Raw genomic sequence first — 15,809 nt, forward strand, 5'->3', positions numbered from 1 at the left:
CCTGACCGCACAGCGCATTAGCATGTTTGGCCACACCCCCACGTTACCAGAACTGTGGTCATCCAGCCACGCCCACCTTTTGCTACTTATTCTGTTTACCTTGTTTGTTGTCAAAACCCAGGGCTTTTTTTGTAGCAGGAACCTTTTGCATGTTAGACCACACACCCCTAATGTAGCCAATCCTAATGAGTTCCTGCTGTTGGGTGTGGCCTACTATGCTAATGAGTTCCTGCTGTTGGGTGTGGCCTACTATGCTAATGAGTTCCTGCTGGGCGTGGCGAACTCGGGAGCCAGCCGGAACTCCGTTCCTGTGCGTTCCTGCTCAAAAATAGCCCTGCTAGCCATGGTGACTAAAGGCAGTAAACCTCTGGATACCAGTGCTAGAAAGCAACTTCAGGTGTAGGCCTTGGCCTCTATGTCCTGTTTCTTGGCCCTCCAGGGCAACCAGTTGACCACTGTGACAAGCCGTATGCTGGGCAAGATGGACCAGTGGTCTAATCCAGCAGGACTCTTTGTGTTCTATTTGCATTACACAAACAAGATGAAGAGATACAGTTGTTATTTACACAGGTCATTTATTAACACACTTGAAAACACAGTTTGAAACAACAAGTGGTGTGTGTGTGTGTGTTTGCGTGTACTGAGGGGGCCATTTTGTGTAGATCAGAGGTTACTAGCCCTCTGGGATCCAAGTGAAACCCAGCTAAGTGAATTCCATGCAGGGAAGGAAAGAGGTGGGTTAAAGTGAGTGAGAGCGGCCAAGGTGGTAGGTGGATTGGTTAAAGGGCAATCTTGCAGGGAGAACTCCCACCAAACACCACACACCCAGAAAGTGACGCTAGCACCCTCCCCAAACTGCAGGTGGGCACGAGAAGCCATGTACAAACACCATCTATCCCATGATGCTCTAGGAGGGTGAAAGACAGGAAAGGTTAGTGCTTTCTTCCCCACAATACTTTGCAGCAAAGGGTATTGGTGATATTTTTTGTTACATTTATTTGCAACAGCATGAAACAGGATTAGTGCTTCAGGTTCCTTCACAGAATCTTTTACTTGTATTTTTTTTCTTCTCTGCCAATCCTTTCCAAAGAATTTCAACGTATTGTTGGGTTTCCCTCTCCCAATATGAGCTCTAGATTTCAGCTTTCCTATTTTTTTTATTCTTTTAGGCTCCTGTTATTTCTATCAGTTCCCCAGGGAAGGGCGGAATATTGATTTTTTCCCCTTCCCACAATTCCTTTGTGCTGTCTCCCTAAAGAAGTTGGCTTTCTTTTTCTTCCCATCGTACTTGTGGCAGCTTTATCCAGTCCTCGCTGCCTTCTTTAAGGATGAGAAAGGAAGGGCGGACAAGGAAGGGAAGAAGAAAGTCATGGGACAGGATGGAGAACAGGGAAGGGACAGACAACCGAGGGACAGTCCTCCTCCCCCCACGGCGCATGAGCGCGCACACTGAGGGAAAGCGGAAGGGCTCGGCCCCAACAAAGACATGGTTGCTTAACATAGATACAAGAAGTTGAGGAAGGCTTCCCCTCTCTACTGTTCCCTACCCCTAGATATTGTGACTCATAGCTGTTTTAACCCTGTGGAGAAAAAGGCCCTTCCTCTTCACTCATCTCCCGCTTTCCTTCTGCCTTCTGCTTTCTGCCTTCATGTCTTCCTTCATTGCAGCCTTGGCCAATACTGGGACAGATCAGGGTCCCCACCTGGGACTTGTACAGGAACTGACACTCCTGGAGAGATTAACCCTAGAAAGAGAGAAAAGAAGAAGTCATCAGAAATCCCAAAGTGATATGTTATTGTGCATTATGGTTTCTCTGCTGGTGAAAAATGGAGGAAAGGGGTCCTGTTTGACCTCCCCAAGAAGGCTATGCTAGGGATCATGGGACCTGCGTGGAAAAAGCCATGCTGTAGTGATGAATGGGTGAAACTGAATGAAAAAGTTGGCTAGATCCCACCCTATATCCTAACCGCTTCCCCACAAGCAGCTGTGCCGCCCTCACTCTTCCGTTTGCCCCGGCTGCATTGGTCAATTTCACACTATTCGCTGCGTGGCCACATTTTGACCCGTAGCTCACCCCGATTTCCCCTGTGTCTTTTTGATCTAAAAAAAAGGTTGAGAAGACGCAGGGGAAATTGGAGGGGGGGAGATGCAGGTCAAAATGTGGCCACACAGTGAATAGGGTGAAACTGACCAATGCAACCAGGGCAGATGGAAGAGCGAGGGTGGCACAGTGGGGAATCGGTCCCTGCCTTTCTGTCATCACAGAGAGGACAGCATACAAAGGGTTTCTAAGAGGTATCCCATCATGGCAGTAAACAAATCTAAATCTACTTAGCTTCAGCAAGGGTACTGGACCATGAACATTCAAATCTCACTCTGGGTCCATAAAAATAACAACAAATAGGCTTCTAAATGTAGCACATCTTATCTCTATGTAGTAAACAAGCAAGGCAAGTGAAGTAAAAAATCGTGTTCCATTTGCAGAAATGTATGTTTTTGTGTTGGGGTGGGTGGGAGTGTGTTATGCATAGGGTTCCCAACCTCCAGGTAGCACCTGGAGATCTCCCTCTATTATAATTGATCTCCATTCTACAGAGATCAGTTCCCCTGGAGAAAATGGCTGCTTTGGAGGGTGGACTCTATGGCATTATATCCCATTGAGGTCCCTCCCCTTCTCAAATTTTGTCCTCCCCCAAGCTCCCCCGCCCAAATCCCCAGGTATTTCCGAACCCAAAGTCGGCAACCCAACAAGTTCGCCCCAACAAAAATATCCTGAATGCTGACAAGGCAACAATGGAACTGATAACAGAGGCTGAAGAAGGAACAAGGCCCCATGAACAAGGCCATAAAAATGTGAAATCCATAATTCCTAAAAGTCCTCCCAAGCCCTGTGGGGATCAGGGTGCTCTGGATCAGGCACTGGCTGGCTCTCGCACTGCCAGGCCTGCAGATCAGAGGAGAGAATTACAAGCCATTCCAGTAGGCATAACAACCCATGATCCTCTTGGCTTGGGGGGGGGGCATCTGGTGCCATCAAAGGATGTAAAGACTTGCTAGCCTGCTGAGTTTTCCTCATCTGGGCAACTTGTTGCTGACGTGAAAGGTCTTTTCCACCAACCCTCTGGGTTCCCAGACTTGGGGTCCCTCAGAGTTCCAGAAGTCCACATTAAAGATCAGGTTACCAACCTCAAGACAGGGCCTGGAGTTCTCCCAAAATTAAAACTGATCTCCAGACTACACAGGCCACTTCCCCTGGAGAAAACGCCTGCTTTGGAGAATGGATTCTATAGAAGTGCTCCCCAACGTGGTATCTATGGGTGCCATAGTGCCTGCGATGTTTTCTGGTGCCAACTTCTTCCCCAAAAACCTCTCTTCCTCAAAGCAAAGAGCCCGATCTGGCTTCCCTCCACTTCCCTGGAGTAGGACTCCTCCTGTCCAAAGCTACCAATTGCTGTGTGACCCCAGCTCCACCCCCAGGGTTAGCAACTTTCAGGTGGCATCTAGAGATCTCCCACTATTACAATTGATCTCCAGATGACCCAGATCCTAATAGGGGTACCAGCCTCCAGATGGGATCTGGGGATCCCCTGGAATTATAGCTCATCTCCAGACTACAGAGATCAGGTCCCCTGGAGAACATGGATGCTTTGGAGGGTGGGCTCTATAGCACTGTACCCCACTGAGGTTCCTGTCCTTCCCAGACTCCATCCCCAGATCTTTAGGGGTTGCCCAACCTGGATCTGGCAACCCTATCCCACCATCCCCCACCAGTGGCCAGGGGGGACCTGGCAACCCTAGCAGTCCCCCTGGAGAAAATAGCCTCTTTGGATGGTGAAGTCTATGGCATTATACCCTGCTAAAGTCCCTTCCCCCAAACCCCGCCCTTCCCATGCTCCACCCCCAAAATCTGCAGGTACTTCCCAACCCAGAGCCAGCAGCCCTACCCCCCCAAACCCCATTTGATCCACTCCCCATTCACAGTAGCCTCCATACTTCCATTACCGGTAGAGGCCCCGTTGCTGGAGCTCAGGTTATGAGATGGGAGCTGGGAGGGCGTGTAAGAATCGTAGCTCCGCACAGAGGAACCTCCAGGCAGCATGCAGGAATAAGACGACGTCTGGCTAGCCACAGGGGGCACTGCCTGCTGTTGAGGGCAGAACAAGGTGAGACACAGGGAGGGAGGGAAAGTGAAGATTAACAACAGGAGGATCAACAGCTGTCCTCTCCTGTCTCCCCCACCCCACCCAGTTTTAGCCTTTGCTTATCCTTTTAAGGCTCACCTGGATGGGGAGGCTGTTGGCCATGGAGAAAGTAGGTAAGGGCGGAAGGGCACCATAGTTGTTGCTGAGGGCGCTTTCTGTATGGCTCAACATAGTGCCTGGAAAGAATGAAGAGATGGGGCATGTGACACAGGGTGGGAACCTGCTTGAGTTCCCAGGGAAAGGGAGGAAAGCTATGAATCTCCCAACAGGTAGTGGTCCTTCTAGGGGATACGGTCACAGCTGGATTTACAAGCAAGCTAAGTAAACTACAGTGCAGGGTCTTAAAGTTATGAGGGGCTTCTAAATAAAAAAAAATTAAAACCACTAAATTACCATTTGGGGGGTATTGCCATGCGGGCTCTCAAACTGCAACTGACATGGCAATCCCGGCAGGGGGCTTTCAAGGCAAGTGAGAAGCAGAGGTGGTTCACTATGGCTTTCCCCTTCAGAGTCTTCTTTGGTGGTCTCCCATCCAAATGCCGACCCTACTTAGCTTCTGAGACCTGACAATCCTGGGCTACACCATGCCACCTTCCTTCCAGGTAATGCTAGGGGGCTTCTTAAACTTAACATAGTTTCGGGCCTCAGCATGTCTTAATCCAGCCCTGGATACAGTACCTTGCTGAAAATAGACATGGGATATTCAATGGGGATTGACTGAGCTAACCGAGTCCATGGCCCCTACCTGATCCAGTACGTTGTGGGAGGGACTGATAGACGCTGCTTCCCCCAGTGCCAAAACTGCTGTTTATGGTCAGGTGCCCCCCAGCGCCCCCTGCTTGGCGCCTCTGGTTCCGCAGTTTCTCCTCCCGACGCCACTTGGCGCGGCGGTTGGAGAACCAGACCTGGAGGAACAATGGAAAGTAACCAATTACCAAGTGAGAAAGGGATCTTTTACAATTTCCCTCTGCCCCAACCAAGCTATAAGGTCCCTCTCCCTTTACCTGAATCCGGGCCTCCGGGAGATCGATTTTTGCTGCCAGGCGTTCACGGGCAAAGACGTCGGGGTAATGAGTGCGCTCGAATTCTGAAGAACGTTGAAGGGGGGGGGAGTCAAGTTCAGGAAACAAATGGCATTAATTGTCAATCTCCCACAACCTGACAGATATCTTGGGACAACCTGGCACCTATCTTTGGGTGCTGTCTTTCCTATATTACTTTTACTAATTCTTGTATCCCTCATCATGTCAACAAAATGTATTGCATTACACCTTCCTTTCCCTGCAATTCCCCCCTGTTGGATGCTAATGGCGCACAGGGGCAGTGCATCCTCTGGATTCTTCACTGCTATTCACTGGACTTGGAAAATATTGGATCCCGTATGCTGACATCTGGGACTCTGCAGTACTTGCTGGCTTGTTGTCCAGTATCCTCCATTTTGCGCTCCCCTCTGGCGGATCTGATTAATCTGTGCACACATTCTTCCTTTCTTCTGCCAACACTGGCTTGCAAGTTGTATGGAACCACTAGAACTCTTTACTGGGCACTATGTGCCGTGCCTCTGATAAAAAAACAGGGCTGAGAAGCGGCAGAGCTGAAATGCTTCTAGAAAAAGCAGAGTTAAAGGAAACAACTGCATGAGTCAAAGCTGTAATGCTGCTAAAATTCACTAGATGGCCATGCACACTTTTTGGCCTCCTAACAGACTAAACTGGCAACTCAACTGGAATTATTATGGAAGGTACTCTTTTCCATGGGACATATTGATATAGGATTACCAATATTTCATTCCAAAAATTCTAGCCTCATCTGCAGAATGCCTTTGAATATGTACAGAGCAGTTTTCCTTTGCAAAAGGAAGCAATTTCTTTCTTTTTTATAAAATTAGATCTTAGCTAAATATTCTCAAAATACCATCCTAATAAATGAAGATGCTCAAAGGGAGGAAATCCACCTGATGGGTTGGATCCAAGCAGCATTTATGCCAGTGAAAAGAGAGAGGGGGTTCCCTCTGACCACTCGCACAAAGAAGTCTATGCTGGGGATCTGCACGCATAGGTGAAATCCATGGCTGGATCTGTCTTCATGTCATTTATTACTCAGAACAAAGTTTGAGTCCAGTAGCACCTTTAAGATCAATAAAGTTTAATTCTGGGTATAAGCTTTTGTGTACACGTATCTGAAGAAGTGTCTTAAAGGTGCCACTGGACTCAAACTTTGTTCTATTGATTCAGGCCTACATGGCTACCCACCTGGATTTATTACTCAGAATATCTCTGTTCTTCTATTGACTATAATTAGTGTCCCAGAAAAGCTGCCTCAAAAGGAGAATACCCCACAAAAGCTTGTTTCTCCCACCATTGCCCATGCCATCCTTTCAAAAGAGGCATCTGATGGCATTTGTTCTTTAGACACAATTTTGGTTGGATGGTAAACCTGCATCCTTAAGATTTGCATCAAAGAGAGGAAGCCCCTGACTTGCTATTTTTAAAGGCAGGGTTAAAGCTTTATCTCCATCGGGTGAGGACTGATAGCAGAATGAGGCAGGAATTAGGTGGTAGAGCTCCATGAAGGTAGGAGGAACTGCATCACTTCAGAGTCTAGGTAGGCCACATTGTTAAATTCTTACTTCTGTTAAAAACTCCCCATAAGTAGGAAAAAAGCACAATGGACAGATATAGCCTTTTGCTCTGATTTTTAACTTGTAGGAAGGATTTTTAACTTGTAGGAAGGATTTTTTTTAATATATAAGGAAACATTAAAAAAGGCACCCCTGTTTGTAGCCTCAAGCGGGATGATCCACTCAACCATCTAAAGATTACAACATCTCTTTCTGCTATGGGGTCCAGTTCCTGGCAGTCCCTGTTCCCCATGGGCATTTCAAAGGCTGGTGGGGGGAAATGGGGTGGGGCACACTAATGTCATGCCAGCACATGACATCACATCCAGCAAAAAATGGAAATGATGTTATGATGTTGGGGACACTTTAGGATTCAGCCATAACTCTATGGTTTAACCATAGAGTTGGGGATGAATCCTACAGTGTCACTCCCTGACGTCATGCTGTCACTTCTTTTTTTTACTGAAAGTGACACCGCACACTGGTTCAGTGTCAGCATGCCTGTCCTCACGCCTTGAATCCTCCTGGCAAGTAGCCACCTGAGCCCGGCAACCTTACTTTCTGTTGCCAGCGAGACCACAAACAGACAGGTGGCTCTTAGGCAGGGCAGGAGGGCCACTTAGCCTGGGCCACAAGCTCAAATGGGGCTCATATTTAGACACCTGTTAATCTGGGGGCCTCTCTGGATCTCTGAGAGGGCTTGGAACTAGTAATGAAGTTTTATATTAGCAGCACCCTGGAATCCATTCCCTTTCTCATTATTGGCCGCCTCTCTAATTCATGTTTACAGACATGCATGACTGTCCATGAGAAAATGAACATAATCATCTGCCAGCCAGCCTCAGAGGATTTGCGGTGGTTCACTGAAAAGCCACTCAGTCTGAAGGCAAACAGGCCTGAGCTCCAAAGATGCTGAGCTGGCTGGATTAGCTGTGTAACCACAGAATAACTAGCACATGGCGACATGCAGACACAGCTCATCGATTCTCATTGGTGTAATACATATTTGTGTTCACGCTCTGCATTAAAATAGAGCTTCCGCACGTCTCCAGTGCACATTAATGAACATGTATGAACTAGCACATTGTGCATAACTATGAGAACAATGACACCCAGGTCTTCTTCTACTTTCCTTCAACACCCACAAGAGGAGAATTTACCTAGCTCACCACCCCATTCCAACATCCCAGAACCTCACCATTCCCCCCCACTCACCTTTCTCCAATGCCTCTATCTGCTCCTGCGTAAAAGATGTCCGGTTCCTTTGCAGTTTGCGCTTCAGTTGCAACCGGATTTGGGACTCATCTAGGTCTTGGCTGCTTGCACCTTGTGGGTGCTCAGGATCCAGCCCGCTGTCCAGTTGCTGGCAGCTATCTGAGGTTGGAGTGGGAAACACACATGTGAAACAAAGAAGAACCCTCTACTACCTTTGTCGTCATTCATTTTCCATCCTATTTGGCTAGCTAGCTTCATTGACTGAAGCGTAATAATCCCAAGGTTGTGGGTCTGGGTGCCACACTAGAAATATCAGGCCTCAGGGAAATAGTTGTAGCTCAGTAACAATGAAGACAGAAGCCCCAGATTCCATTCCTGGGCTCTCAGGAGACCTTTCTCTGCCTGCTGCCAGTTACTAAGCTAGATGGGCCAAGGGTATAATAAAGCTGCTTTCACACATGTTGGATAATGCACTTCCAATGCACTTTAGCAATCATTTGCAAGTTGCAACCTATTGCTCAAGGGCACTGAAAGGGCATTATCCAACATGTGTGAAAGCCAATTATGCATCTAAATTTTGCTTCATTTTCAATGCACCAGATATTTGCAGTGACAAACTTCTCAGACACTGGTCCCATTTCAGAAATATGGAAACCAAGATTAGGTAACAGTGAACACAGACTGGAACCCAGCTCCCCCAAGACAACGGGCAATGTTCCGCAGCATGGACCACAGCAACTTTCCAGTTGGTGGCTGCTGAATTATTTCCTGCCAAATATCCCATCTCAGCTCTCCTCAGATTCCCTTCCATCTTCTCCCACCACCTTTACTTTGTCCTCTGTATCTCACATGTTTCCCCATGTTTCCCTCACTTCATTCATGTATGCATTCCATCAGTGATTAGGCAGCAGGTCCAGGTCCTCCCATTCCTACAAGTGGGAAATCAATGGTTTTAAAACTTCAAAAACTGCCCCCTCTGCTCATTAGCCAGGAGAAGAGTCCTCCTCACACACTGGGGAGGAGCAGGCAACTGTAAGCCTGCCCAGCAGGGCATTCAAGGGAAAGAACATGGTGCCAGATGGCATTTAACCACTGTGGGAAACTCCCTGTGTTCCTCTGTACCAGAAAGGGGCTAGCAGCAGTAGGTAGGATTGCCAGCTCCAGGTTGAGAAATTCCTAGAGACTTTGGGGGTGCAGCCTGGGGAGGATAGGGTTTCAGGAGGGGAGGGTATCTCCCTTATATATATATAAAAGACAAATGGTGGTGGCACTTCTCTAGAACATTCCACACACTCCGGAATTGGTTGGCGCCCTGGTGTATCACTCAGAATCTGTTCCTATCCACTGGCTGCATTGCTTGAGTCTTGCCTCCAATGTTCTAAACAGTTTGCTGTTCCCCTCTCCCCACAGCCAGTCAGAACACAGAGGTTATTTGCATATGCAGCCTTATTGGCCTTTGCCTCGGAACACAGAGGTCGTTTGCATATGCGACTTCATTAGCTTTTGCCTCTAACATTCTAAACAGTTTGTTGTTCTGAGGTAAAATGTGTCCAATCTCCAGGTGAGGGCTGGAGATTACTCAGAATTACAACTGCTTTCTAGATGGCAGAGAACAGTTCCCCTGGAGAAAATGGTGAGCTCTGTATCCTTATATGCTGCTGAGGTGGCCCCTGTATGTGACGTAGCAGTCAGGGCTTCAAAGCACGGGAGAAGCTGCAGGTGTGTGGGGGGGTGGAAAGCTGAAGAGGGTGGGGATATAAAGGTAGGCTGATGATTGGCTGGACAGGAGATATGGTTGCCAGCTCCAGGTGGGAAATTCCTGGATATGTGAGGGATGGAGCCTGGAGAGGGTGAGGTTTCAGGAGGGGTGGGACCTCGGATAGGTACAAAGCCATAGACTCTACCCTCCAAACCAACCATTCCCTTCTGGGGAACCATTATTGCCAGTCTCCAGGTGAGGCCTGGAGATCACTCAAAATTACAACTGTTCTTTAGGTAGCAGAGATCACTTCCTCTGGAGAAAATGGTGGACTCAGTGTCATTATACCCTGCTGAGGTTGCCACAGCAAATTGACACTGAGTGTCCAAGGCCGGGGCACTAGGGTTGCCAGGGCTAGGTTGGAAAATACCTGGAGACTTTGGGGGTGGAGCCAGGAGAGGGCGGGGTTTGAGGAGGGGAGGGACCTCAGCATGGTACAAGGCCATAGAGTCCACCCATCAAATCAGCCATTTTCTCCAGGGGAGCTGATCTCTCTCAGCTGGAGATCAGTTGCAAAAGCGGGAGGGTTGGCAACCCTATGGGCACCCACCCAGAGCCTCTTTCTAGAGGCCATTGTATTTATTTCCACAACGATCCTTTTTCCTAGTAGCACCATAGAGGCCAGCCATTTCTGCTGGAGAACCAATGTCTATAGTCTGGAGATCAGTTGTAATTCCAGGAGATCTCTAGGCCCCACCTGGAGGCTGGCAACCCTAAGCAGTAGGTAGAAAACACACACAATCATACCTCAGACACCCAAACTCAATTTGCACCTCTCATTCCAAGAGCAGAATTTAGTGCAAAAATGTGAGAGCAAAGGAAACTGTTGGTAGCTACGGAAGTGAGGCTTGTGGGCACATCCTAAGAGCCCTGGTTATGCTGCTGACCCAAACTCCCGCCTGCTCTCTGGGACCCATGTCCCCCCCCCATATTCTCGGTTCAGATTACACATCTGGAGTCCCAGCGACAGAACGCCAGCATCACGTGCAGTTCCGCCCTCAGCCCTATTCCTCACAGACCACGGATGCTCCTTTTCCAGGCCAGCTCCTGCCCCCTCCTTATTCTCTCAGGCCTTCTCTTCCTCCTGGCTGACCGTGTGGAATTCGTTCACAGTGACAGACATTTATTAATAGTTTATAAAAAGAGTTAATGAATGATTAATTAGTAAGTGTTAAGAAATTGTTAATCCATCGCTGCACACCCAATGTGTAGAATCTCGCCTCCCGACACGCTCGGTGGGGGACAGGAGGGCCCGAGGCCTACAGGGGCCTGTGATCCTGAGGCCTGCGAGGGTGAAGAAAAGGGGGGAGCACATACACTGGAAGCCAGGACACCTGGGTTCTTTGAACTGAGCTGACTTGACTTAAGATGCCAGGAAGACATCTGAAATTTCTGGGAACAAGAAGTTCTAACGTATTAGTAAAGGTTTTCTGAGATGCGAGGAAGCCCAAGAGGTTGGCACAGAAGTGAAGAAGGAGGGAAGCTGGATACCCCAGGTCTAGGATCCTCTAGGAGAAGAACAATGGGGTGGGTGACAGCAGGGAATTTGGGGAGCCCACGAGGGTTTAACCTTTTATCCCGGGGGAGCTGTGGTCTGAACAGTGACCTTTCTTTGCTTCTACAAAGCCAGGCACTCGGATCTCCGCAGGCGACGTGAAGCCAGGGCGTCAGCCACAGTGCCCTAATGCGAGGCGACGTTGCCAGCTCCCTCCCCCCCCACCTCCCTGAATCCTTTGCAGCCCCCGAAGCAATGAGATCCAAAAGGCCCCCTTGGTGAAGAGTGTCTCTGCTTGGCCCCAGCCCAGACAGTAGTGTTGTCACGATGCCCCCCTCCTCCCGCTACCACCGCCAGGACCAAATCCAGCTTGCCTGCCCAACCCCCAGCTCTGCTCTCTCTCTCTCTTTCTCTCTCTCCCCCCACATCCCCATCAGCTCTGTTTTTGCTGAGAGATCTTTGCAGAATGCAAAGGGAGGAAACACACTTGCATAAGCCCAGAGGGGAAATGGGGTGGGGAAGAGGTTGATGAGAGAAGAGAAGGGAAGTGTGGGGAGGGGAGGCCCTGCACAGTCTCTAAAAACAGCACAGATGGGGGGGGGGGAAGAGATGCAGAAACAGCAAGCTCCATTCCTGGACGAATCACAGCACCAGCCAGGCCCCATCTTCCTGGATGAATGCCAAACTTCAGAACCCAGAATTCCAGCAGGGGAGTGGAGGTCTAGTGGGTTGCAGAACCAGGATGGGTCAGCAAGGTCCAGGCACTATTTGGGTGGGGGCATGAAATGAGTTTTAAACCTGGCTCTTTAGAATAATGAGACAAACATTTTCAAAATACCAGATGAAAAGCCAGAAACTAGCCTCCTTCTTCCCTGGAGGCTTAGTGAGGGCAGCAGGCTAGATGTTACTGCACCAGCAGCATGACAGCTTATTTGTTCTGCATCTACAGCTTAACACAGTGAAATGTATATTCTACTGAGTAGTGTGAAAGTGTGCCCCCCTGACACAGTAGCAGCAGTAGCAAACAGCGTGGGAATGGGTGGGAGAGACATCCACATATCCCCGTTCCCACGCTGCTTGCAGGATGGGAATATTTGTCTGTCGCATGATAAAATACGACAGGAAAAGCTGATCCACCCATTGGATAGTTGTTGTTTTTTTCTTACTGAATTCAACGTACTACTATTTATGGAGTAATAATTTGAAGGCAGCATTAAATGCGCTTAAAATACATGAATTCCTATTATCATCTTTAAAAAACTATCAATTAGCTGAAAGCGGTAAAAAATAGGTTAGATTCTAGAGGAACACCAAAGGCCCATATCATAGCTCCCCCCCCCCAAGCAGGGGATGTAGGTTGTAAATTAACCATACATGTACACAACCTCAGTAGTCTTGTTTGCTTTTAGATATTAGCTGTGAGACTGTACACAGAAAATAATCATATGCACTTATGAAGGTGTCTTATGCGGACTCTAACCACTGAGCCACCCAACCTAGTGTAGTCTGCTCTGACAGGCAACAGTTCTCCAGGGTTTAGGAAGGGAGGACTTTCCCCCCAAAAACCCCAGTGAACGTGGCACATTTTGCGTGCGTCCAAACACTTTGCTCTGCAGCTGAGCTAAGCCGCCCCCTCCACCAATCATACAAGGATCACAAAACAATAGGTCTCTCCTTTGCAAGTAAGAGGGTTATTTTTTTCTGGCCTGCTAAAGAAATTTCCTTCTATTGTTCATGGTGTAAAATTGAATGCTGGGGCGATGGAGAGATCTGTAGGTGGCAGCACTCGGAAGCTGGCTTCTTATGTTTCTTGTCCGCCATCAGGGCTATTTTGGGGCAGGAACGACGGAGTTCCGGCTGGCTCCCGAGGTGGCCACGCCCAGCAGGAACTCATTAGCATAATAGGCCACACCCAACAGCAGAAACGCATTAGGATTGGCTACATTAGGGGTGTGTGGCCTAACATGCAAAGGAGTTCCTGCTACAAAAAAAGCCCTGGGTTTTGACAACAAACAAGGTAAACAGAATAAGAAGCAAAAGGTGGGTGTGGCTGGATGACCACACTTTTGGTAACATGGGGGTGCGGCCTAATGGGCTAAGGAGCTGGCCTGTCAGGGGTGTGGCCTAATATGCTAATGAGTTTCTGCTGTTGGGTGTGGCCTATTATGCTAATGAGTTCCTGCTGGGCTTTTTCTACAAAAAGAGCCCTCTCCGCCATGGTACTCCCCAACCTGATGTATACAGAAAAGTGTATCTAGTTCTGCTCCCATCTGAAAAATCCATTCATATGTCAGACATGCCATGAGGCAATAGTAGCATGGGTCTCTTGGAGCTCTTGTGCAGATGGAAGGCTTTTCACTCAAGGAACATGACCCTCACCCGGGTTGCCAAACTCCAGGAGGGATAGGGTTGCCAGCGTTCAAGTGTTACCTAGAGATCTCCTGCTATCACAATTGATCTCCAGGCAACCAACATCAGTTCCCCTGGAGAAAATGGCTGCTTTGGAGGCTGGAGTCTATGTCACTATACCCTCAGGGGGCCCCTCCCCAAACCCTGCCTTCCCCAGGGTCCCTCCCCAAATCTCCAGGAATTTCCCAACCAAGAGTTGGACACCCTAGGTAGGCTTCTTAAGGTCAAGCTAAACGTTGCATGTAAAATTAACATAACAGAGCCCTGAAAAGAAAAGTTCTAACATAGAGAAGCACTTAATCCTTTCCCTGCTTGCTATTCTTCTAACTATTCATTGGGTGCATTCAGACAGGCCGTTTAGTCCACTTTCAGCATGCTTCAGTAATGGATTTTATATGCACAATCACGCAGTCAACATCTGCCTCCTGTCCCCAGTCGTTGGTTTCTGGCTCAAAACCCCTTTAACCCGGAGTACTTTGTTACCAGGTCCCAAAGTGGTGTTTTCTCAGCTCTCCTGTTTAAAGCCGCATTTCCCACGTTTGATTGCTCCTCTGGTGTCAAGCCACTTCCGGTTTAAACCCCCTCTCCACTCGAAAGCTGCCCGAGGCTTCCACTTTTCGCCCACCATTTTTTTATGCGTTGGCGGTGTGTGCATAGGTGGAGCTCCACTACTGTGTTTAGAAAACCGACATTTAAACGGTCACTTGTTTTAGCGTTTAGATGAGTTCGGGATCTCACGGAGGCCATTTTCAGGTCAAATGTTTAAAGGGAAGTCTTTTGTTGGAGGGGTTGGATTGATTTGCCCTGGTGGTTCTGCGCATGGGCCATGATAGTTTCGCCCCCCATTCTATGGATGAGTGCCTATGCGCATGCAGAAACTGTGAAAAAAATTTAAAAACCCGCCAACGCACGCTCTCGCGTGTCGGTAGTGTAGACGCCGGGGAGTGACGTGACTGCGCGGTGAGGCGGATAAGGGAGGTAAGTGTGATCGCGATTATCCAGATCAAATATAATCTGATCAGAACCAGAGCATTTTAACCCGCTCTCAGCACGCCGTCTGACCACACCCATTGCCTCTCAATTGGCTCCCCCCTCCCCATGTTTCTTGGGACATTCTACATGTGCCCCAACACTTTGCTCTGCAACTGAACTAAGCTCCCCTCCCCCAATCATACCATGATCACAAAGCCACTACACCACTTTGGTGTGGTGGTTAAGAGCGGCGGACTCTGATCTGGAGAACCGGGTTTGATTCCTCACACCTTCACGTGCAGCCAACTGGGTGACCTTGGGCCAGTCACAGTTCTCTGAGAGCTGTTCTCTCAAGAGCAGTTCTCTGAGCTCTTTCAGCCCCACCCACCTCACAGGGCGTTTGTTGTGGGGAGAGGAAGGGATTGTAAACCGCTCTGAGACTCCAAGTGAAGGTTGGGGTACAAATCCAACTCTTCTTCTTCCATTGGGTTGCAGACAACCTAGCCAGGGTTCTGTTGTGTGTAATGTGTTACTCACCTCTTGCAGAGGGGTGGGTGCAGTTTAGGTAGGAAGGGACCTCAGCGGGGTATAATGCCATAGTCTACCTCCAACGCAGCCACTTTCTCCAGGGGGACTGGTCTCTAGAATCTGGGGATCAGTTGTAATTCGAGATCTCCAGGACACACCTGGAGGTTGGCAACTGCAAGCCTACCTCACATTCCAAGTTCCACAAAGGATTGTGTGCTGGGGTAGACTGTGTGCGGGTGTGGGAGACGTGTCCGTGAACTTCATACCTGGGTTGGGTGGCCCTGTCACCAAGCTGTCTTGGTACCACTCCTGGCGACTGCCCCATGCGCTGTTCTGGATGTTCAGCATTCTGCTCTTCTCATACATGCCATCCACCCCCATGGAATGGAGCCGAAGACCAGAGGGGTAGGGAGAAGGGAAGTGGGACTGGTGGGTGGATGACCCCCACCTGGAAGACGGTGAGCTGCAGGGCACACGCCCTGCCCCAGATAAACCTGAAAGACAACAGCAAGAGAGAAACAAAATAAATTAGCAGAAGCTGGATGAAGCTAAGGGGGTGCGCACAGCTGTGATGTACAATGTAAAAAAGCACACACACACACACCCTG

The 15,809-nt window shown here is 48.9% G+C and overlaps 1 protein-coding gene across 1 annotated transcript; it reads right to left on the minus strand.

The window, feature by feature from the left end:
• Positions 1-1,659: 1,659 nt before the first annotated feature.
• Positions 1,660-15,582, minus strand: LOC107108116 (paired box protein Pax-6-like). Its single transcript, XM_015408515.1, has 7 exons — positions 15,468-15,582; positions 8,039-8,197; positions 5,208-5,290; positions 4,961-5,108; positions 4,282-4,454; positions 4,004-4,142; positions 1,660-1,745 (listed from the first exon to the last, which is right to left on the minus strand). The coding sequence occupies exons 1-7, from the start codon at positions 15,580-15,582 to the stop codon at positions 1,660-1,662; spliced, it is 903 nt and encodes a 300-aa protein (XP_015264001.1).
• Between the last annotated feature and the right edge of the window lie 227 nt (positions 15,583-15,809).

This window comes from Gekko japonicus, unplaced genomic scaffold (assembly GCF_001447785.1).
Source record: "Gekko japonicus isolate JY-2015 unplaced genomic scaffold, Gekko_japonicus_V1.1 scaffold1039, whole genome shotgun sequence".
Classification (NCBI taxonomy): Eukaryota; Metazoa; Chordata; class Lepidosauria; order Squamata; family Gekkonidae; genus Gekko; species Gekko japonicus.

Bases quoted from the DNA above. Each gene is read 5' to 3' on its own strand.
- LOC107108116 (XM_015408515.1), bottom strand. From the start codon at position 15,582: ATGGGGGTGGATGGCATGTATGAGAAGAGCAGAATGCTGAACATCCAG. The intron at 8,198-15,467 runs GTATGAAGTTCA...CTCCAACCTCAG, and splicing joins GACAGGGCCACCCAACCCAG to ATAGCTGCCAGCAACTGGAC. The intron at 1,746-4,003 runs GTAATGGAAGTA...CTCTCTTTCTAG, and splicing joins CAGCAACGGGGCCTCTACCG to GGTTAATCTCTCCAGGAGTG.